General features: G+C 46.7%; 1 protein-coding gene and 1 long non-coding RNA gene across 2 annotated transcripts; both read left to right on the top strand.

Annotated features, from left to right (window-relative positions):
* The first annotated feature begins 1392 nt into the window (after positions 1 to 1392).
* On the top strand, positions 1393 to 6232 carry LOC143442753 (uncharacterized). Its single transcript, XR_013111197.1, has 3 exons — positions 1393 to 1643; positions 3538 to 3702; positions 4532 to 6232. It is a non-coding gene; the product is annotated as an uncharacterized LOC143442753 (long non-coding RNA).
* A 1190-nt stretch (positions 6233 to 7422) lies between these two features.
* Tlcd2 (TLC domain containing 2) lies at positions 7423 to 12253 on the top strand. Its single transcript, XM_076936302.1, has 4 exons — positions 7423 to 7973; positions 8178 to 8260; positions 8604 to 8686; positions 9147 to 12253. Exons 1-4 carry the CDS (start codon positions 7801 to 7803, stop codon positions 9645 to 9647), a joined length of 840 nt encoding a protein of 279 aa, XP_076792417.1. The 5' UTR covers positions 7423 to 7800; the 3' UTR covers positions 9648 to 12253.
* The last annotated feature ends 11888 nt before the right edge of the window (positions 12254 to 24141 follow it).

The raw sequence follows: 24141 nt of genomic DNA, 5'->3' as shown, positions 1-24141 counted from the left end.
CCCATTACCTTCCATTACCACCCATGTCCTGGTTGAGGGGGGAGGGCAGAAAGAAGGAGATGGAGAAGGACATGCAATAAGGAGGATGTGGTTAAGGCTGATTCGTCTCCTGGGGTCGAATAATCAGCTGTTACTGGGGCGGAAGGCAGGAAGTCTCCTTAAAGACACAACATTCTCTAAGTTGAACTCGGGATTTGAAGGAACCTTAGCAGTCACTTTAGTGGAGCCCATACTTAATTAACACAGAAGGAGCTATCTCAAGCTCCCCCTCTCATTCCTTCGGCTCAGTTGCTCTCACCCTCAACTTAGATATGATGAAATCATGAACCCCAGGCCGCAAGTTTCTCTTTGGGGGTGGGGAGGGAGTGACGAGGTGGTCCCAGGCTTGTCCCTTTAAATAAGCAATTCAGCAGCTTTTGCCAAGTCATTGGGTTCATTTCGGCTTTTGCCCATCCCCCACCTTTCAGACTCTGATTGGCCCCCAGGGAAGGAGCCGCCTCTTCATTGGTCCCCACCTTTGAAATCACTTCCCTAAGTAGGCCTGAGTCAGAGAAGCGCTTCGGAGGGCGGGACTGAATGGCTGTTAATCTTAGGATGGGGTTTCTGGCTGATACTATTTTGGTAAAGATCATTCCCTAATTTCGAAAAAAAAACAACAACAACAAACTCTTTCTTTCTAAAAGTGAGGGCTGTGATATGAATCCTTTGTTAGAAAAGCGTCCCCTGCGAGGCCGTGGGCTCTTCGGCGACTAGGACGAGACATTTACTAGAAAAGATTTCACTAAACCCACGAGGGATGGACTAGATCTCCACGGAAGACTGGGCCTGTGAGGGTGACAGTTGTCCCTATACCCCAAAGACCTCGGGCTAGCTCTCCAGTGAAGACTGGGGCTGTGCGAGTGACAGTGGTCCCTATACCCCGAAGACCTCGAGAGTTCTGCTGCATCGGTGGCTGGCTTCCATCTTCAGTTCTACCAACTGCTGTTGCTTCGCGTGCTCCGCCTTCTCTTAGCTTAGGCCTCCTGTGAAGGAGGGTGAATCAGTTTTGAGGTCTAAAAGAAGCTCCAAGAAGGAGGCGCTGTAGCCCTTTAAGGACTTCCCCGCGACCGATTCAGAGATCAGTTTAAAAATGCCAACTCACAGAGCGCGCTGCATTCTGGGAAGCCGAGTGTCACCGTAAGAACTTCATTGACCAGGATGCACTGCAAAAACACACGCCTTCACTTCCTTCTGCTCTTTAAACTGTAGTTTGACGTAGACCTGGTCTAAGCAAGTTGCCTAGGCCGAGGGCTAGCCACACCTTTTCAGCTATTGGCTAGCTGGTTAGTTGGTAGGCGTGGCTTAACGCAGCTCCTCCAAGCAAGGGGGTGGCCTTCTTGCCAATCAGAGCCCAGACGCCTGAATGGGCGGGAGTAAGCAGAGATGCTGGCACCCCCGAGTGGGTGTGGTCACGTTGCCCAGCAGTGGGCGGTGATTGGCCCTGGATGGTACATTCGCAGCTCGTGCGTCACGACGCCGCCAGCTGATCGGAGACTGGAGCCGGTGTGTGCTGGGCGCTGGGAAGAGACAGAGCGGTCGGCCGTGCGGAGAGGTCGCAGTGATTTTGGTCCTCTGTCCTCAGCAACCCCCTCACCCAGCATCAGGTGGGTGTGATCTGGGGACCCGGTCATTCCGCGGGGAATCTCGGTAACCCGGTGATGGGGGAAAGTAGGGTCCTGACGACCACACCCTGCCCTTCTGGGGGAGGGGAGAGGGGGCGGTGGGGACAGGGGCGCTCTTGGGAGAGGAGCCTGGACTTGCCCGAGTAGTGTTCCTGGACGTTTAAAGAGAAAGTCCGGGACAGGAGTCGTGGCAGAAGGTCTGGAGAAGTAACTGGAGAGGAATATGAGAGGCCAGAGGGCCGGGGGCGTCTAACCCCAACGCCCTGTGGTTTAAGGATGCCGGAGCTGACCATTTAGCCTAGGGAGGATCTGGACGAGTGAGTGGTGCGGAGATGCACTGCCTCTACCGGCGCTGACTGGGTCAGAGCCAGTTCAAGTCCCTGGCAGGGAAGGGGTCGCTGGGCGGTCCAGCCCCTCCTCTCGTTCCCTCCCGGGGATGTTATGTAAGGGGGGAGGGGAAAGGAGTAGGGGGCGGCGGTGCAGAGGCCTTATGCAACCCAAAGGTTAGGGTTTCACCGCGGTTGGGCGGAGGTTGGGGGGGCGGACAGGAGGAGTGCCTGGAAACTCTACCCGCATCCCCCCTCCCAGCCTAACTGGCCGTCTTGGACAGAGAGAAGGTCACCTTTGCACCTCCCCCCAGTATGTCCGGTAGAGAGGCCCCTAGCCCCGGCTTGGCCTGACCGCCTGGGAAGCCGGCTGGCTGGGTGGGGCGCCTGGGTTAGTCATCGCTGGGCTCCCTCTCTCCCCACCTCCTGGCCAACTCTTGGCCCCTCCCCACGGCCTCCGGTTAGGCTAACGTCCCCACCTCCCTCTGGCCCTAGTTTCAGCCTCCAACTCATTTGGCCTGTCATCCTGGCTGTCAAAGTAGGCTAGAAGCTGTCATGGTGCCAGAGGGTTGATGGAGCAGCTGGTCAGAGGGTCAGTGCCCTGGGCCCACCCCTGCCCGGCAGCCAAGGGCACCTGCTTGGCACAAACTCTCAGCAGCCAGTGAACCCTGTGGCCTGAACAGAGCCATCCTGGGCAGAGAGAAGTAGACAGAGACTGATCACCTAGGAGAAGGAAGATACCTCAAAGTTTATGCTTCCCAAGAGGCTTTTGGAATTTGAAAGTTGCCCACCCTACCATAATCTTTCCACTCTCTGAAAATAGAAATCCCAAGGCAGAATCTCCTTGGCCCTTCTATCTGGCAGTGGCCATGCCCTTGGACTGACTGAGCAGAACCACCCTCTCCAGCTCCCAGCCCTCTAGCCTGCCACGCCCCCAGCCCCCTCCCTAGGCCATGCTGCAGGGCCCTGGCTTTTCCTGCTGATTCATGCGTTGGAACTGTGGGGGCGGGGCTTGGAACTTGGAACAAAGTTCAGACGTGGAGGGGCCGGCAGACAGCCTGGAATTCATACCAGATGTACCCGGAATGTGCAAGCGGAATGCCTGGCATCTCAGAGTCCTGAGGAAGCTGCCCAGCCACCCTACCCATACCTCCCTCCCCTCCTGCCTTTGGTCAGCTGTCCTCTCCTTCATATTCCTGAGAGCCTCTACTGACCTTCCAAACTCTAGTCCCCCTCCCCTTTCTTAACCCTCCACAAACCCTCCTTGCAACTGAATTCCCTAAGAACAAGTCATTTTTTCCTTGAGACCTGGGTTCTAGACTCTGCCGTTTGAATGCTGAAGGTGCTGAACTCCTTAACAGGCTGCCAAGAGTTGCTAGTTCCTGATCTGTAAAGGGGCACAAGGCAAGTGCATTTAGAAGCCTCTTGCTTCTTCCTCAAGAACCCCTCATTAGAAGGTACTGAAAGTCAACTTAGAGTTAGGTTTGGATGGCCAGTGGGTCGCTGTCCCTGTCACCCAGCTTTCCTGTTTTTCCTCCCCTTCCCTTTAGGAACCTGTGCCTCCCACACCCTCACCTGGCTGAGCCGCAGTAGTTCTTCAGTGGCAAGCTTTATGTCCTGACCCAGCTAAAGCTGCCAGTTGAAGAACTGTTGCCCTCTGCCCCTGGCTTCGAGGAGGAAGAGGAGGAACAGCTTCTTTGCCTATCATCTGGAAGGTGACAGAACTGGGGTTGGGAAGGTCTGGACAGCTGGGGTGATGGCTTTACGGGAGGGAAATCCTGGTCCTCTGGGGAGCCCTTCCCCACACTGACCCAGCAAAAGATTTAGGTTAAAGGCACTTTCTAAATTGGGGAATAGGTGACTCCACCTCCCCAAGGTTAGTTGATCTCTTTGTGGCAATGGGAAGAAGTAGAAGGAAAGTCTGTCTGTTTACTGAGACTTTCTTACAGGCCTGCCTTTCTTATCTTTCCACCACCACCCCAGCACACACGCGCGAGCACACACACACACACACACACACACACACACACACACTCTTTCCTTTCCATGAGGTCTAAAAGTAAATGTACTTAGGAAAAGGGGACACTGAGAAACTCCAGTCCAAGGAGTCATTTGTTCATTTACATTTCTCTATTTTATTTTTAGATTGGTCCAGATTTTGGGTTTAGGGGTACTTACCCTTACACCTGTTGATTTCTCCACCAGTACAGTGGGGAATCCCATAGATAAGTAGGCAGGAGGGTGTCAGAAGTCCACCAGTGGTGACTCAGAGCCTGGGTTCTTCTCTTCATGTGGATGGAAACAAAACAGCGCTTCATATGAATTGTCCCTCCCCCACCCTTGACTACTCACCCAGCTCTGGGGGATTGGGATGGAAGGAAAGGCTATGGTTAAGACCCAGGCAAGCTAGTGGGAGGCTAGTCCTCTCCTGACTTCTCACTATGCATGCGTGGCCCAAGGCTTTCCCTCCACCTAAAGCAAAACTGTAGCTCTGGGTTGGGTTCTAGCAACCACTGCCATTTATTTTCTGCCTTTGCTTTCCAGGATAGTGAGACTCTGCTCAATACTGTGCAGGCAAGAAATTGTCTCCTGCAGCCATCAGGGGAGATGGGTTGTATGATATGAGTCCCTTCTGCTGCCTCTAGCTCCTGATTCATTCTCACGTATGGGCTTGGTCTCTGTGGTTCACCTTTGACCCAGTCTTCCTAACAGAAGATGGGTTCAGGGGGTACAGGAAGCTGTTTGTTCTATTTGGCAGGAGGAGGAGGAGTTCTAGCCTATTCCCCATTTATGAGAAACTGAAAGTCATAGGGGGGACTAGATCATCTAATCCAGCCCCACTGCAGTCTAAGTGAGGGATAGGATGTGTAAGGGACTGTAGCAGACAGGGTGGGGAGGCTGAGTCTGCTCACACTGCAACAAAGATTGCCCTGTCCCTCGACCTCGCGCGCTTTCTTTCCTCCTCACTTCACTGGCCACAGTGTGTCCCCCCAGCATGACAACATGGCTCTGCTGTCTTCATCCAACACGGAGCCTCAGAGTTGAGGAAGGGCACCCTGGAAACAACAGAGGCAGGCAGAAGACAGTGGAGGACCTGGCCTGGAGCCACAAGGGCCTATCCGGACATTGGTCAGGGGGCATATAGAAGCCTGGAGAACACCAGGAAAGAGAACAGCCAGCCAGCCTCAGTGAAAGACACATTTCCAGTCATCTCCTCTCCAGACCTACCTCCCTGGGAGGTGAAGGACCTCAAGGAAGTATGGTCCCATCTCTTCTCTACCCCACAGTTTCTATATAAGCAGCCTCAAGGAGCATGAGCCACCTCTGAAAGGAAATACACAACAAATTCAAAAGGAAATTCAAATGTGTAACACTATGAAAAAACATATTTATGTCTGGGGCTGTAGCTCAGTTGGTAGAACATTTGCTTAACATGCACCAAGCCCTGGTTCTGTCTTCTGCATTGCATGAAACTGGACATGATGGCCCAGACCTACAATCCTGGCACTCTGGAGGTAGTGGTGAAGGAACCTACATTTAAGGTCATCCTCTTTTACACAGTGAGTTCTGAGCCAGCCTGGACTACATGAGACTGTCTCAAAAAAAAAAAAAAAAATGCATTGGTTAGTAATTCAAAGAATGCAGATGTCACTGAAATCATTTTCTCTGATCATAATACAAGTAAATGAAAGCCAAAAGAAGACTCCTGTGCTTTGTGTGTGGCCGTGTCAACCGCCCGCTGCAGGAGATGCCTTTGACCTAGTAATTTTCTGTCTTAGAACTATATCTTAAAATAAGGATTTGCTTATAAAATGTTCATCTCAGGTTTGTAATAGAGAAAAATCGAAAGCAACTGTTTGTTTGGAAATCTATTTCTTTTCTGCTGTCATGAAAATTTATAGCTGGGGGTTGCTTAAGTTAATTATATTCATCTGATGGTTGTGAACTACGTGGCCATCCAAAGTCTTATAGAAGAAAAATTGAATGGAAATATTAAATATTGAATACTTAAAAAGATTATAAAAATATGAGTTTGTGACTGTTTTTAAAATATGAGTGCATACTTGTAATATATTTTTTAAAACACTGATTACATTCAAAATGTTCAGAGTGGTTGTTTTTGTGTAGTGGGATAGTACGACTGTGAATTTTCCCCTTGTTTTTCTCTGTCTTTCTAAGTTTTTAATGTTAATTGTATATTGCTTTCATATGTCAAATAAAATACAAAAGACAAATGTTTTAAAATGTTTACTTTTTTATGTGTATGAATGTTTTGCCTGTGGGTGGTGGGAATGCAACATCGCCCTCCACCGAGAGCAGCTAGCACTCACCTCTGAGCCGTCTCTTCACCCCCTCTATGTAATTTTTTTAAAAATCTTTGTATTTTATATTACCTGTCTTTGTGTGGGTATGGGCACCTGAGTATGGGTGTCTGCAGAGGCCAGAAGAGGGCATCAGATTCCCTGGAGTGGGAGCTACATGCCCTTTGGACCTTCTGATAAGGATACAGGGACTGAAAAGCAACAGACACTCCTAGCCACTAAAGCCATCTCTCCCTCCAGTCCTCATTGTAATTTTGGAGAATTTGCTGTAGGAGGATGAGCTGCACCAAGTGTCAGGTGAAAATGTTTGCTTGGGGTACCAATTGCTTCTTGAATGAGTGTGTGTGTGTGTGTGTGTGTGTGTGTGTGTGTGTGTGTGTGTGTGTGTGTGTGTGTGTGTGATATCCAGGGCCTTTTCAAGCTCCACCCCATTAAAGTCAATTTTATGAACTTCATTAATTGAATCCACCCACTCTCTACACACAGGAAGCATGCCTCTGACTTTCTGGCTGTCAGCCAGCTAAGGAGGTGTGGCTTAGAGTAAGAAAGAAGGGAAATGCTCAAAACCTGTCACTCTTCGGGGGATTTGCGGTTGGAAACGATGTTCCTCTTAAGGCCAAAGGGGTCTAGAATCTGAACAGTCTTATTGTTGTTATCCTATTTGTTTTTCTTTGAGTCGACCTTTTTCTCGAGGCCTGGGGAGGGGAGGGGTATGTAGTAGTAGTGTCTTCCTTTTGCCTCCTCTACCTAATAAAGATCCTTACTGGTGATGTGGGGGGATGGGTACGAATGGGACTCAAGAAGGGATTCCCTAGTAGACTGCTCCAATATGCGGGGGGGGGGGGGGGGGGAAGGGGGTGCTTCGTTTGGGGAGTACTATGTAAGAGAATTATGAGTGGGCAGAGGGCAGCTCTACCTGACTGGCGTGCTCTGAGGTAAAGGTGAGGTGGTGCAAGATTTGGGCCCTCAGGGGTTGGCTCCGTTAGCCTTGTACCTTCTGGTCTGTAGGTAAGGATGACCAGTAGGTGAAAGATTAGGGAAGTAGAACAGGTGAAAGTTAGCGGGGCGGAGCCCCAGACTTGTCAGGTGGGGGTAAAGTAGATGGCTTTCTGGAACTCCAAAGGATTTGGCGACTAGTGGCTTTGGAAAAGACTCAAGTGTTGTGTTAGAAAGCCTCTGAACTTAAGTGGCCGAACTTGATGCCGGGAAGCCCCCAAACTGCTATCCCCAGGCAGGGGCAGGGCGCCATCAATTCCTTGGCTCCATAGGCGGTGGCCCCACGGCTGCGCCAATCACTGCGCAGCCGAGAGATAGGGGCGTGGACAAGCCAGGGAAAGTTACAACATGCTGAAAAGATAATGCAGGCCAGGAAGCCCCCGGCGCACCCGGGTGGAAAAGCCAGATCCGGACTCCACCGGGGCTCTTCGAGATCCCGGGCATCGCGCAACAGGGTCAAAGAAACAGACTGGAACCTAGCTGACCCGCCAGACCATGGCATCCGGGGGACTCCTTGTGGCTGGCGCCTCCTTCGCGGCGTTTCGGGGGCTGCATTGGGGGCTGCAGCTGCTGCCCACCCCAGAATCTGTTCGGGACCGCTGGATGTGGCGGAACATTTTCGTTTCGCTGATTCACAGCCTACTCTCTGGAACAGGGGCGCTGGTCGGGTGCGGGACTTGGGGACTGACAAAGCACTGAGGGTCAGGGGGTGGAGAAGAGGGCCTGGAAGACTGAAGTTGAACACTGGGTGGGTATGGATGAGAAATCTTCAAAGTCTGGAACTGGTTTGGGTTGTAGATGGGTGGGAGTACCCAGTGGGAGAATGGATCTAGGTCTTGGAGAAATTGACCTAAGCTCTTCATCTTCTCCAGGCTGTGGCTGTTTCCTCAGATGGTCACCGACCCGATTCATGAGCACCCATCGTGGGCACGGGTCCTAGTAGCAGTGTCAGTGGGTGAGTGTACAGAAAAGGCTGAATCAAGAAAAGCCAGGCAGTGGTGGCGCACGCTTTTAATCCCAGCACTTGGAGGCAGCGGCAGGCGGATTTCTGAGTTCGAGGCCAGCTGGTCTACAGAGTGAGTTCCAGGACAGCCAGGGCTACACAGAGAAACCCTGTCTCGAAAAACCAAAAGAAAAAAAGAAAAAAAAAAAAAAAGTTCCTCCCTGTCTTTGGAATGGAGCAGTTGTTGCTGGAGGTTTGCTGTGAGGAATTAAGGACCTGAGAATAATAGGACCCGAGACATCTCTCTAGGCTGTGCATGAGTAAGGAGCCTCATAACTGTCTCTGGTGCCCACAGGATATTTCATGGCAGATGGAGTGGACATGCTGTGGAATCAGACATTGGCCCAGGCCTGGGACCTTCTCTGTCACCATTTGGTGGTAAGACTCTGAAGGGAGGCCAGACAGAAAGGGAGCGTGCCCAACTGGAGAGCCCAACCTCTCTCTTCAGTGTTCTGTCCTCTGACTTTCCCACAGCCCCCTGAAAACCTATCCTCCCGGTCTCAGACTGAATTTGAGGGAAGTTGTAGTTTAGGGTGTGGGAATGAGACAGAAAAGGACAGGAATGAAAGCTAGGGTGTTCTATGCAAATAGTGTGGTCCAGGGCTGTCATGCCCCTAGATAAGGGTCAGCAAAAAGGTCAGGATTAGAATACTTTAAAATGATATAAAATGAATAAATAAAAATAAGTGAATAATAATGTTTAAAACGCTGATACCTGGAAGGATGAGGCAGAAAGTGGGGGGAAAGTGCTTGAGTGTCCCCAATATAGGGATTAGGATGCTGGGACTTGTTGGGTACAGGTCATACAAAGCCCTCTGACTTTGAACCTTGCTTGCAGGTAGTGAGCTGCCTCAGCATCGCTGTTGTGTCTGGCCACTTTGTGGGCTTCTCTATGGTATCTCTACTTCTAGAGCTGAACTCCATCTGTTTGCATCTCCGGAAGCTACTGCTGCTCTCCCGTAAGGCCTCATCCCTGGCCTTCAGAGTAAGCAGTTGGGCCACCCTGACCACCCTGGCCCTCTTCCGACTTCTGCCTCTAGGATGGATGAGTCTGTGGTTGTTTCGGCAGCACTCCCAGGTGTCTCTTGGTCTGGTCATCCTTTGTGGAACTGGGCTGGTCACAGTGGGTAGCATAAGCATCTCCCTGGGAATCCGGATTCTGATCAAGGATGTCTTGCAGTCTCGGCCCTACCCATTTATCCTTGCGCACAAGGAGACTAAGCAAACCAAGACATGTGAGCCTGTCACCAGGAATGATTCCACTCTCAGTCTGAAAGGCACGAAGGTTTTCTCTTCAGTCAGCCCTCAGGGAGGTGGGGCTGGGAAGAAGAGATGGTAGCCCACTGCACAGTTTACTGTGTAGCAAGGACTAAACTGTATCATCAGCATCTTGGGACCTTTTTTCTGCTAACTCCAAGAAGAAATGTGGATCTTAGTGGCTACGTGGGAACCTAGGCTACTGCTCACTGAATTCCTTTGCTCCTGTGTAAGAACAGACAATGGGAGAGGAGGTCCTTCTAGAATCAGCGAGACCTGGCATGGAGGGGGCAGAGCCAGAAGCAGAGAGACTTCATTTATGATCAAATCCTGGAAATGAGATAAGAGCACAAGAAACACTATCTGTTGCCAGGAGGGAGGGGCATGGCAGTTGCTAGTGACAGAGAGAAGAAGCCAGGCCACTGCAGCTGCTACTGATCCTTCCAATCCCCTAGTCAGATTGCAAGTCCCCAGATTATACTCAACCTTACTGTGTTGTGTATAGGCTTTCTAATTCTTGTGTATCTTCTGAGCTTTTTAAAGAAATGTGAACTCTCAGACGAACATGGTAGGCCTGAGGCAGCACAGGAGCCCCGAACCACAGAAAGGACTCACGTATCCAGTGTGATCACCTAGTGCAAAACTTTTCATGGCTTTGTGGTGTTTTGAGCATTGAGGCAGAGGCACAGCAGGGCAGAGGAGCCCCCCACCCACCTTCAGAGGGGCAGGGTAGCTGGCTGACTCTTTTCTGGAGTCTTTCGAAGGCTCTCTCCTCTCTGTCTCTTCACATCTCCTCCCTTTCTATTCTGAATGCCTAGAATACAGAACTGTAGAGCAAGCCGGGCGGTGGTGGCGCACGCCTTTAATCCCAGCACTTGGAAGGCAGAGGCAGGCGGATTTCTGAGTTCGAGGCCAGCCTGGTCTACAGAGTGAGTTCCAGGACAGCCAGGACTACACAGAGAAACCCTGTCTCAAAAACAACCAAAAAAACAAAAACAAAAAAAAAAAAAAAACCAAAACAAAAAAAAAAACCAAAAAAACCAAAAACCTGTAGAACAGATTAAGGTTACTATTGTACTGAATGGCTGGGCAGAAAGTGATAACTCTTCATCATCAATAGAAAAGGCACAGGAGAGCTGGAGAGATGGCTCAGTGGTTAAGAGCACTGGCTGCTCTTCCAGAGGTCCTGAGTTCAATTCCCAGCAACCACATGGTAGCTCACAACCATCTGTAATGGGATTCAATGCCCTCTTTTGGTGTGTCCAAAGATAGCTACAATGTATTCATGTATATAAAATAATCTTTTAAAAAGAAAAGAAAACATATAGGAGCAAAAAGAAAAGGCAGGAAGGGCTTTTAAAATGTGCTGCCAAGAGGCGGAGGTGGTGCAAACCTTTAATCCCAGCACTTGGGAGGCAGAGGCAGGAGGATCTCTAAGTCCAGCCTGATCTACAGAGTAAGTTCCAGGACAGCCAAAGACAGAGAAACTCTGTCATGAAAAAGAAATAAAAGTAAAGGGAGAGAAAGACAAAGAGGATGAGGAAGGCAGATGTGCACAGATAGAGGTCTGGAAGAAAGAGAAAAAGATTAAACCCATAGAGAATCCAGGCAAAGAGATCTGGAGAATAAGGAAGAACAAAGCTTCAGCAGACATATTGAGAAAAGTTGTTACAGAGGCTGAGAGGAACCCAAATCAAACCATTGCTGAAACGATTACAGACAAAAAGGCAAGAAAAATAGGAATATAGGCAGAAAGGGACCCCAAGAAGGGACTAGCTCACGTAGACATCAAAATACTAAAAGCAGACTCAGGAGAGATGGGTGACAGTGGCGAGTGGAGAGATTAACAGTGAGGAGAGGTGGAAATGGAAATGAGGGGGGTTAGAGAGGGGACTGAGAGGGGAGAGGCAGGCAAGAGGAAGGTTTGCTATATAGAAACAGGAAGCATGATGGGCAGGACAAAGCAAGAGGTGAGACACACAGACAGGCTGACAGACAGAAACCAGTGGGAAGGGGAGGTGGAGTCCGAGTCAGGGATGTGCAGTGGGACAGAAGGATAAGCCAGGGCAGAGGCAACCTATGGGGGCGGGGGGGGGGGGGAATGGGCGAAAGGATAGGGACGTGATAATTAGGTAACATCCAAAGGAAGCAAAGACAAGGAGGAGGAACAAAGGGACAGAGAAAAGGGGAGAGGGAGGGAGAGGGAGAGAGAAAAAGAACATTGCATGAGATCTCCATTACAGTCAGAAAAACAGGAGCAAAGAGGGACAAATAACAGAGACTAGATAGGGCTGTCAAGGTGGCACAGGCTGAAAATGCTAACACTTGGGAATGACAAACAGAAGGATCAGGAGTTCAAGGCCAGCCTGGGCTACATGAGACCCTGTCTCAACAAACAAGCAAACAAACAAATCAAGGAAGAAAAAGAGAAAAAAACTGCATGTGGTAGCCAGAACATTATCTGGCATTCGTGAGGTCCTAGGTTCAATGCCAGGTTGGCAGTGCTTTGTTTGATAAGGGTCTGGTCACCCTGGTAATACCATGGCTAACTGACCATCTTGGCCAGCAACTTGCTGATAGATTCTGTCTTCCAGCAAAAGGGAGGAGCTTTACTGAGGAGAGAACATTGAGCCTTAAGGTCTCAGAACACTATCCCTATTGTATATGAATAAATTGCTATGCAAATAATTTCATCAGTCTATTGTGGATGTGTTTGCTTTGAGTCATTTTTCTTGGCTCCAATAGTATCCTGGTCTTCGATGTGATATGGAGTTGTGGAAGCTTTGGGTTGAGAGGGTTTCCTGTTAAGATTTCTATGTCTCTTTCCCTCTCCTCCCTGCTTTTTGTCTTGTGGGGTTCTCTGGGATGTGTGTGTAATTATGTGTTGGAAGTTGGTATGGATGTAGTGAAGACTGGCATTAGATTTCTCTGGATCCTCCTGCCTCAGCCTCTTAGATACTGTGAGTATGGAAGTGTACCACTGCACCAGGACAGGCTAGAACATTCTCTGTGACCTACAGATATTAGAGTGTTATTAGATCATCTATGATCAGAAAACAAACCCAGGGGCCAGGGAAATGTCTCAATAGATAAAAACACTTGCTTTCAGGCCTGATAACTTACATTTTTCATGTATGTGTATGGGGGGGGGGGGTCTGGAACTCACAGAGATCCACCTGCCTCTGCCTCCTAAGTGCCAAGTGCCAGAATCAAAGGCGTGTACCACCACACTTGGCCTAATTGCCTGAGTTTGAGTCTCAGTACCCACATGGTGGAAGGATATAATAGACTCTCAGCAACTCTCTTCTGACTTCCACATGTGCCCTGCAGCATGAGCCCTCCTTCCCCAAAGAAAAAAATAAATGTAAGAATTTAAAACACAAAACAAACAAAACAGCAAACCCAGGTCCTGTGTGATGGTTTGGCAAGCAAAGGTATTTTCCACCAAAGCTGACCACCTGGTGATAATAGCCTCATTTCGCTGTCCTTTGACCTCCACAGGCATGCCGTGCCCATGTGCCTACACAAATACACACAATCAAGAAATAAATACATTAGGAAATATGAGAAAATTTTAAATATTATTTTTGTTTTGGGCTTTTTTTTTTAGACTTATTTATTTTATTTATATGAATACACTGTAGCTATCTTCAGACACACTGGAAGAGGGGATCTGATCCCATTACAGATGGTTGTGAGCCACCATGTGGTTGCTGGGAATTGAACTCAGGACCTCTGGAAGAGCAGTCAGTGCTCTTAAGCACTGAGCCATCGCTCCAGCCCTTGTTTTGTTTTTAGAGACAGGGTTTCTTTATGTAGCCCTTGCTGTTGTCCTGGAACTTGCTCTGCAGACCAGGCTGGCCTTGAACTCAGAGATCCACCTGCCTCTGTTTCCCAAGTGTATATTAAAGGATGTCCTACCACTGCCTAGCTAAAGATTTTATTTGTTTGTTTGTTTGTTTGTTTATTTGGTTGGTTGGTTTTTCTAAAAAAAAAAAAAAAAAGTATTTTTAAAAGATAAATCCTCCCAGCACTCAGGAGACTCTGAGTTCAAGGCCAGCCAGATCAACCGAGTGAGTTCCAGGGCAGCCAGGGCTCCACAGAGAAACCCTCTCTCAAAAAACAAACAAAAAAGAACAGACCCAACCAGGCCTGAGGACACACATTTGTAATCTAAGCCCTTGGGAGGCTGAGCTAGGAGGGCAAGGAGTTCAAGGCTAGCCTTAGGTGTGTGGTGCATTCAAGACCAGCCTAGGTTACAGAAGGAGAGGGAGAGAGAGAATGGTTAATGAAGATGATCCTGGAAAAATGAAACTCAAGAGAAAGCTCCTCAGATTGCTTAAGAGGTATGAGAGGAGTTAAGGGTGGAGAAACGCCAAAGCAGAGGAGCCAGACAGAGACTGATGACAAAGATCAATCAGGTCAGATACATTACTTCTGAAATGCCATTTCCACATCAGGATACTTCGGTTTGATGGTCAGCCAGGCCAATGCATCGACTATTGATTTCTGCACTTTCCAAGACTTCCATCTCTGTCTAGGGTGACATCATTTTACTTTCCCCTCTGTCCAGGGTGATGTTACTTTAGCTTTTCTCTGCAGTCATGACTGCCACTGAAGCTGGCATTGTTGAGCAGTGCCTGCTTCAGATCTGGTAGATCTCCATGTGACGCTCAGCCTCAGGCAGCTCTTTCTACAGAAACAAGGGAACAAGCCGAGTGTGTTTAAGAGTACAAAGTGAGGGTCCCTGGAAAGGGTTCTCTGCCCCTACCACCACCGAAAGCACAAGCCATGGGGTAATAGCTGACGTTCCAGGGAATGAATATATGTATTCGTGATGTAGCTCTGACTATCCTGGAATGCGGTATAGACCAGATGGCTTCACATCTCATAGATCTATTTGCCTCTGCCTCCTGAGAGCTAAGATTAGAGGCGTGCACCACTGTGCTTGGCTCATGGTTTACTTAGCTTTATTTTATGTGTATGAATATTAGCCTGCATGTATGTGTGTGTGTGCACCATGTGCATGCTGGGTGCCCCAGAGGCAGAGGAGCGTGTTGGGTGGATCTCCTGGAGAAGAAGTCCCAAACAACTGTAAACAGTCCAATGTGTGTGCTGGGGCTGAAACTCAGTGCATCTGCAAGAGCAGCATGTGCCCTTAACTGTCGAGCCATGTCTCCAGCCTCAGATTTCCTAGTTAATGTTTGCCTTCTCACTCAGGCCCATCTGCTCATGCCCTCAAGAACTTCTTCGTCTCCTTGAGCTTCACTGGCCAGTTGTGGCTGGGAGACTTGCAGATCCCAAGTGGTACAAGAGAGGAATACACTGGAGTGCGGTGAACCCACCTGTTCTCTGTAGCCACCAAAGGCGGAGTGTACTTTGTCTCAACCTCTCGCCCTTCCTTCCCCTAAACCTAAATCTTTGCCCACTCCAAATGTGATCCTCCCCCCACCCCGCAGTAACCCAGTGGTCGCTGGGGCCCTAGAGAGATGGGGGGAGCAACGGGTACAGGGTAAGGCAGCTGAAGCAGTACTTGTTTGCTGTATATTGAATCTTAAATATTCATATAAACTTTGTGTTCTGTTTCTAAATATAACCCCCTCTGTTTCAACACAAAATGCAACAACAAAACGTTTCAAAACGCTATTTGAAATAATTGAAAAGTTTCAATACTTGTTTTAAAAATGTCTTTAGCTGTTTAAATAAATTCTAAATGTTATTATAAAAAAATGTTACAAGTAAAAAAAAAAAATCACATAATGAAATTAACCAGACCCAAAGACTCTAAGGCTCAGTGAACTTGTACACAGTTACAGTAGCCATTTGGAGTGGAGGCTATGGTGATTCACATTGAATTTTATACTTTCTTTATAGAATATGTTTTATGCACTGCCCTCTACTGAAAACAAAACAGCCATGAGAAAGTTATAATTAGAAGCCAGTTAGCTTTGGGTCTCTTTCATAACTCGTCTCCATTCCCTGCATTAGTCCTACCTCACCCCTGACCTCTTTTCTACATCTTATACTGAATCCACACATACGGTTATTTACATAAATAAATATGTCATTGTCCAGACTCTGTGTATGAGGGAGAACACACATCTTTTTCCCTAAGATTATGTGACCTTGTGAAGTGGAAATTTCTAGTTCTTTGGAAAGTTATATTAAATGATGGTTTTCTGGGGCATACAGGTGAATATCCAAGCAAACAGGTGAAAAAAAAGAGTGTTTCCTAAAGCAGATGCAGGTGAAAGGATGTTTGGATATAGCAGACACACGATAGGACACTTGATGAAGGAGAATAAATATGACCCCACAGACAGTGGGAGACAGCGGGAGATGAGCACTGAGCCTTGGTTTGCTCTGCTTTGCTATTCTTCACTAAAGACACACATGTACTGGTTTGCCTTACGTAACATTGTTGAGCTCAACTTGTGATAACTTTGACATTGAAAGAAATCTGCCCAAGAACTGCTCGTGAGGTTCCTGCAGCGGCTTGCCACTTTTGTGGCCTTGCCTTAGGCTGGTTGGCAAGTCTTGCAAGTTTCTTCAGGATTGAACTACAGCTGCCTGGTGTGTGCTTGCTGAAGGGACTGGACTGTAGCTGTTGGGTTGCACCTGGGGTCTGCCTGCCTAGAGGACTGGTCTGCAGCTTCTAAGTCATATTTGGTGTTTGCTACAGGACCGAACTGCTGCCAGAGAAGATCAAGCTCACCCCCAAAGAACTATTGCTGAACAGGTCCACTTCCCCTGTATCCTAATAACTTTTCTCTTCCACTGCGTCTGCTGGATGGTGGGCTAGAAGAGAGATTGAACCCTTATTAAAAGTAGGTTGTAAAAAATTTATGTGTACAACCTTGCTCAATATTATACATTCCAAGTCCTTCCATTTTTTCACAAGTTTTGTGATTACATTTTTCTTCAGAGCTAAATAGTATTCCATTTTACATACACACCAATTCGTCTCTCTCCACTCTTCTGTTGAAGAACAACTAGGCTGACTTCAACTCTTTGGTCTAGTGAGTAAAGCAGCAATACATATGGGAGTACAGATAACTGTATGGTAGGGTGTGTGGTTCTCTGGGTATAGATCCAGGAGTTAAATAGTGGGGTCATAAGGTAAAGAAATCTCCAAACTGATTTCTATCATGGCTGTACTAATTTGCACAACAGTATTCACTGTTCGGGGGAGTGCATCCTTTCCAACATCTGTTGTCAGATTTGTTGATGTTAACCATTCTAACTGGGGAGAGATGCTCTCTCAGCGTATTCAAATTTGCATTTCCCTGATGACTGAGATATTGAGCAATCTTAAAAATAGTTGTTGGCTGTTTTGTTGTGTTTGTTGGCCGTTGTGTTTGCTTGTTTTTAGACAGTCCATTCAGTTCATTTGCCCATTTGTTTTATTTCCTTGGTGTTTAGTTTCTGCAATTCTTGTCCTCTCTGGCTATTGGCCCCTTGTCTGAAGTGTAGCTGATCCAGATTTTCTCCCGTCCTGTGTGCTGTTTGTTACCTCTGCATTGTTTCCTTTGCAACTTTTCATTTTCTCATGAGTCCAGTCTGTTGATGATGATTACGTCCTGTGCTGTTGGTGTTCTATTCAAAAGGCTCTTGCACACCAATATCCTGAAGGGTATATCCCCCATATCTTCTTCTAGAAGTGTCAGTGTTTCAAGTTTTAAATTAAGGTTTTTGACCCATCTTAAACAGATTTTTTTTTTGGGTTTATCAAGATACAGTTTCTCTGTGTATTAAACTGATTTTTAACATATTTACAAACTGTCAAGCACAGCTACCAGTACTGTGATCTAAAGAACAGTGTCCTTTTATTTTGCTGTTCCAAGAGGCTTATTTCATTTTTTTCTTCTTTGTTCCCCCTTTAACAAATGTTTATAAAGGACACACTGTGTCCCAAGCCAACAGGGTGAGCTACAATAACAATGAGAAGAGAGCCACAGCCCCAGTTCGGGAGCTTGCAGTCAGCATTTTGTTAAACTGGATAAGTGGGAACCACTCAGAGGATGGACTGGAATGACGGATACAAAGATGGGTGACCTGTAGGACCCATAGCCTGGGAAGGGATGGACTACACACAGAGGTAGGCTTGCTGCACCTTTTCCAGTATCTTCCAGGCTGCGCATAGCAACTGTAATAAGCTCATTACGAAAATTAGGAACATAGGCTTCCTTTAGCTACCCCACCCCCTGTAGATCCTATACACGTGCAGTAAATCACCACAGCTCAGAATGGTTCTCACATCCCTCTCTCTTTTTCCATCCCTACTGTCCCATCCTCCTTTGAATAACCATCAACTCTAGCCTGGGTGACAATGACAGCCTTACAGATATTCTCCACACAGTCTGTGATTGTTAAAAAGTCAATATATCATGTCTTTTGCTGCCTGAGACATCCAGTGGCCTGTGTGTTTGCAAGTGCCTGTGTGTCAGAAACAGGATACCCAGAGCCTTCTAATACATGTTCCACCGTAGACATGTCCGCATTGTCCTCCCTTTTTCCGTAACACTTATTGAACTTGTCGTTGGCCAATTTCATTCATGTATAAAGTGCATCCTGTCTGGCTTCCTCCTTAAGACAAAAGCAAAGCTTGCCGAGCGGTTGTGTTTCTTCACGCCTGCTACTACCTGCTTTACTCTTTGTATAGTTTTCTTCAGTTTATTTACTATCTCGGGTTCCTTCCTTCCTCTTTTCTCCCTCCCTTCCTCCCTTCTTTATTTCTTTTTCCTTTCTTTCTTTCTCCCTCCCTTTCTTTCTTTCCACAGAGGTTCACTTTGTATTCACATTCATCTCAAACTTAAAATAAATCTCTTAGCTCAGTCCCCTGAGAACTGAGAGAGCTCTTCTCCAGATTCCCACATGCTCTCACCCGTTCCCGACTTCTAATATGACTGAAACTTTGATGGTATTAGTAAGTGGGCTGGGAAGGCAGCTTAGTTGGTAGAGTACTTGTCTAGCACACACTAAGCCCTAAACTCCACCCCCAGCACTGTGTGACTGCATAGATCAGGCATGGTGGTGCAGGACTATAAGCCCAGCACTCAGGAAGTACAGGCATCAGAATCACGATCCTCACCTCTTGAGTTTGAAGCCAAGTAAGGTAGCATATACCTTTAATCCCAGCACTCTGGAGACAGAGGCAGGCAGATGTCTGTGAGGTCAAGCCCAGGTGCTCTATAAAGCCAGGGCTACATAATGACACTTTGATTCAAACAAAGTATGTCTGTTTTTACATAAATACAGGTGGATGTAGTGCCTGCTCACTCTTCATTGGTTGGTTGTTGTTGTTGTTGTTGTTGTTGAGACAGGAGCTGTCTCTTTTCTGTAGTGGAAGGTGAATAAGTAACTCCTGAAAGTGAAAGCCTACAAAACAGCCACACTTATCTGTTGGAAAATACTGTAAATGTGACAGGTAAATACATACTAAAACAATCAGTTAAGTCAGCGGACAACCTTAAAACACAGTCTGCAGCCCAGGGCAGTTTTGAACTCTCCATACCTGAATTACAGACATGAGCCAAGACACAGGCTGAAATAAGCCTCCTCTGCAAAGAGACAGGGCAGAAGCTTCTATTCTTGTTAGCAAATCTTTGTCACAAGCTTTATCAGATTTTGTTGCTTTCTCTTTCTGTTTTTTATCATATTTATTTATTTGTTGGGGGAAGCCTAATCGTCATAGCCCATGTATGTGAGTACCACAGCACATGTATGTGAGCACCACAGCACATGTATGTGAACACCAACAGCACATGTGTGTGAGTACCACAGCACATGTATGTGAGCACCACAGCACATGTATGTGAACACCAACAGCACATGTGTGTGAGTACCACAGTACATGTGTGTGAGTACCACAGTACATGTGTGTGAACACCAACAGCACATGTGTGTGAGTACCACAGTACATGTGTGTGAGTACCATAGCACATGTGTGAACACAAACAGCACATGTGTGTGAACACCACAGTACATGTGTGTGAGTACCACGGTACATGTGTGTGAGCACTATAGAGTTCAGAGGATAACTTGAGGGAGTCTGTTTTTTCCTCTTACTCTGTGGGTCTCAGGGGTGGAACTCAGGCTCAGCCTTGGTGGCAAGCTCCTTTATCCACAGAGTCATCCTGCCAGCCCAGCTTTCTCTTTTTTCTTGTTATGTCTACCCACTCTGTTCAAGGCTAATTTGATGACCTCATGTTATCATAACTGCTTGTAGGAGCAAGAGTAACTTTGGACATCTGTGTTGCTAGGAACTCTATCCCCGGCATGGATGACTCAGGGAAAAAAATGCACCACTAAAGAGTTCCACCACCTCAACCAGCAAATGTTTACCTCCTATATAACCTTGTGGGGTGGGTGAGCCTTGTGATTTATCATTAGGATTTCTTGGGAGTGATTATAGCTGGTCTACTCCATAACCAAAATGGTGCTGATGCCTTACAAAAGGAAACAGCTACGCTATAGTGTGCTGCTATACCTGGCTCCAGTTGTCTTTCTTTCTGTTTTCTTTTTCTTTCCCACTGTGGTCCTAAGGCAAGCGCTCTGCCAAGTGAGCTACATTCCCAGACCTATTTTTCTATTTCTTTCTTTCCTTTTATATTTTATTTAGATTTATTTGTATATGTTTGTGTGTATGTGCTTATGTTTATGTATCAGCATGCCATGGGTATACAGAACCTGAGAAGGCCAGAGGAGAGTGTCTGGGTTACAGGGGTTGTGAGCTGTCCTGTGGGTGCTTGGGATTAAAGGCATGCAGTGCCACCACTGCCACCACCACCACCACTACCACCTGGCCTTCAAGTTCAATTCTCAGCATCACAGAACCAAACGCACAGACAAGAACCTGCAAGATGGCTCAGCAGGTAAAGAAGTTGTAAGCCTGAGGACCTGAGTTCACTGTCTGGAACCCATGTAAAAGGGGAAGGGGAGAGCCAACTCTATGATGCTGTCCTCTGCCCTCCACATGTGTGCTAGGGAATGAAGAACCCTCCCATACACACATTAAGAATAAATAAAACTAAAGCTAGATTAGTAACTTTTATGTTGAAAGCGGTTTTTACATGTGTGTGCAACAATAACACAAAGAGCAGAAAGGCAAGCATGTACCCTCAATGAACAGCATTGGAGTAAAAAATAAATGCATTTTCTGTAGACTGTGCTGGGAGTCTTAGTTAGGGTTTCTATGCTGTGATAAAAATACTCTGACCAAAATCACCCTGGGTAGGAAACTGTTTACTTCAGTTTATATATCTGCAGCATGATACAGGAGCCGTGGAGCTGCTTACTGGCTTGCTTCTAGCACACAGGAGTACCAGCCCAGGGGTAGTACTGCCCACAATGAGCTAGGCCCTCCCACAGCAATCATAAATTTAGAAAATGCACCACAGGTTTGCTCACAGGCCAATCTGATGGGGGCATTTTCTTAATTGAGGTTCATTCTTCTAAAAGGACTTTAGCTTGTATTATGCTGACATAAAACCTAGCCAGCATATTGGGATTATAGATATTCTCATGAAAAAGAAGACATTTCAATTCCTGCATCATACTATACCCAGAAATTAACTCGATGTGAATCATAAGCCCTGAAAGTAAGAGGCGAAACTATAAAAAAATCTTACAAGAAATCAGGAATAGCCGGGCAGTGGTGGCGCATGCCTTTAATCCCAGCACTTGGGAGGCAGAGGCAGGCGGATTTCTGAGTTCGAAGCCAGCCTGGTCTACACAGTGAGTTCCAGGACAGCCAGGGCTACACAGAGAAACCCTGTCTCGAAAAACAAAAAACAAACAAACAAAAACAAAACAAAAACAAAACAAAACAAAAAAAAGAAATCAGGAATAGGGGTCAGGGTGTAACTTAACGGAAAAACACTTGCTTGGCCTGTGCAAGGGTCAAGGTTCGGTCTGTAGCACCACCAACATAGAAAGAGAACAGTGGAGGATGAGGCCATGATGACTTGAGCCAGGTAACAAGTGCTGATCCTTGAGACACCAAAATCACAAGTGATAAAAAGAGATCAAGTTGGTCTTTATCGGAATGAAGGTGCCGTGTCATTAAATACCATGGAGAAAGTGCGGAGGGGCCCGGTCTGGTGGCACAGGCCTGAAATCCAAGCTACTGGTGCACTGAGGGAGGAGCACAGCTAGTTCAAGGCCCACCCGGACTCCAGAGTTAATCAAAGGGCAGCTTGGGTAGTTTAAGGAGACTCTGCCAAGGCCAGTGCGCAGGAGAGGTGGCTCAGTGGTTAAGAGCATTACTCCTCTTACAAAGGACCTGGGTTCCATCCAAGTACTCCTGTGGGCACTCACAATCATCCATAACTTTTTGGCAATCATCCAATGCCCTTTTCTGGTCTCTACGGTTCCAGGCATGTACACAGCGCACACACATATTATACATGCATACATACACAGGAAAAACATACTCACATAAAATAGTAAGCAGATAAATCTTAAAAGGAGAAGGCTGGAAAGTTGGCTCTGTGGTTAAGAACACTTGTTCTTACAGAGGACTTCAGTTTGATCCTCAGAATCTGCACAGTACTTTACCACTATCTGTAATTCCAGTTGCAGGGATCCAAGGTCCTGTCTTCTGTGGACACCAGGCATATATGTGGTATACATACATACATACATACATGTATACACTCATATACATAAACTAAAAGGTTTTTAAAAGGAGACTGGGTCTGTAGCTCATAGCTAGAATGCTTGCTAGTATGCACTGTAAGGCTCTGGGTTCACTTTCCAGCACTGCAAAAGGTCATGAAACCAAAAATTCAGACCCTCTGAATCACAGCCTGGGAAAGTAACTGAGCTGGTACAGTGCTTGCCTGGCATGCACAAAGCACAGGATGAATTGACTGTGGTGGTGCACACCTATAAGCCAACTACATGGGAAGTAAAGGCAGGATAATCAAAAGCTCAGTGACATCCTTGGACACATATTTAGTTTATGTACATGAGTGTATACATGTATGTATGTATACCACATATATGCCTGGTCTCCATTGAAGACAGGACCTTGGATTCCTGTAACTGGAATTGCAGATAGTGGTAAACCACCGTGAAGATTCTGAGAATCAAACCAAAGTCCTCTGTGAGAACGAGTGTTCTTAACCACAGAGCCAACTTTTGAGGCCAGTCTGGTCTGCTGGTCTATTTGGAATTCTGTCTCAATAAATAAAAGAGAGAAAAATGCCGGGCAGTGGTGGCAAACGCCTTTAATCCCAGCACTTGGGAGGCAGGGGCAGGCGGATTTCTGAGTTTGAGGCCAGCCTGGTCTACAGAGTGAGTTCCAGGACAGCCAGGGCTATACAAAGAAACCCTGTCTCAAAAAACCAAAAAAAAAAAAAAAAAAAAAAAAAAAAAATATATATATATATATATATATATATATATATATATATGAGAAATAAGGAAGAAAAGATTCCTATGATTGTCTTAACTTCTGACCTCTGTTAAGAGATTGTGTTCATCAAGTCTTCTTATCAGGAATTCACTCACCATCTTGTGAAAACCCACCTCAGAGTCTGTGTTCAGAGGACCCAGGCTCCAGCTGTGGCTGCCGCATAGGGTTTTTATACCAGAAAAATAAAATGAGTAAGTAGTATTTTTTTAAAGGAGCAGAGCTGGACATGGTGTTGTCTAGTTATCATAGCATCCAGAGCTGAGACAGGGTAGCCATGGTTGAGAACAGCCTGGACTATGCAGTCTACACACACACACACACACACACACACACACACACACACACACACAAAAGCAAGGGACCTGAGTAGATGGGGCTTTAACATTTTGTCTTTATATTTGTTACCTAATGTATATGGTTGTTTTCAATACATGCATGTCTGTGCACCACTTGTGTGCCTGGAACCCAAGGAAGCCAGAAGAGGGCACCTGGATCCCCTGAACCATTGTTACAGATGGTTGTGAGCAGCCATGTGGGTGCTGGGAATCAAATCTAGATCCTCTGAAAGAGCCATCTCATCACTTTCCCTTTTAAGAAACTCTTGGCAATTCTCCTGCCTCTGTCCCCTAGTGTTAATAATACAGGCATATAATATTATGCCTTGTCTCTGAATAGACATTTCTTCAAAGAAGATACACAAGCTAAAGCGGGTGAGAACCTTAAATAAATTATGCTGAGTGAAAGAAGCCAGTTGCACAAGACCTCTCTGCTCAAGGATGTCTGTATGAAATATTGAACATGTGAACTCTAAGACAGAAATCTGGGGCTGAGGAAGACATGGGGAATTCTAATGGCTATAACATTTCTTTCTGGAGTGATGAACATGTTCTAGAACTAAATAATGGTGATAACGCAGCAGATATACTAAAACTCATTGAATTGTACACTTTAAATGAATGTAATAAAACTTGTCTCAGTAATGTGGTTTAGAAGATGTTCAAACGTGTGTGTGTGTGTGTGTGTGTGTGTGTGTGTTAAAACATTTCTTGGCATGGCAATAAAAAAACAGTTTTCCCTGGGTGGTGGTGGTGGTGCATGCCTTTAACCCCCGGACTTGGGAGGCAGAGGCAGGCAGGTCTTTGTGAGTTAGAGGATA

The sequence above is a fragment of the Arvicanthis niloticus genome, chromosome 6, assembly GCF_011762505.2.
Source record: "Arvicanthis niloticus isolate mArvNil1 chromosome 6, mArvNil1.pat.X, whole genome shotgun sequence".
Taxonomy (NCBI): Eukaryota; Metazoa; Chordata; class Mammalia; order Rodentia; family Muridae; genus Arvicanthis; species Arvicanthis niloticus.
Note: the sequence above shows the minus strand (reverse complement) of the source record. Positions and strands in the feature narration are given on the sequence as shown.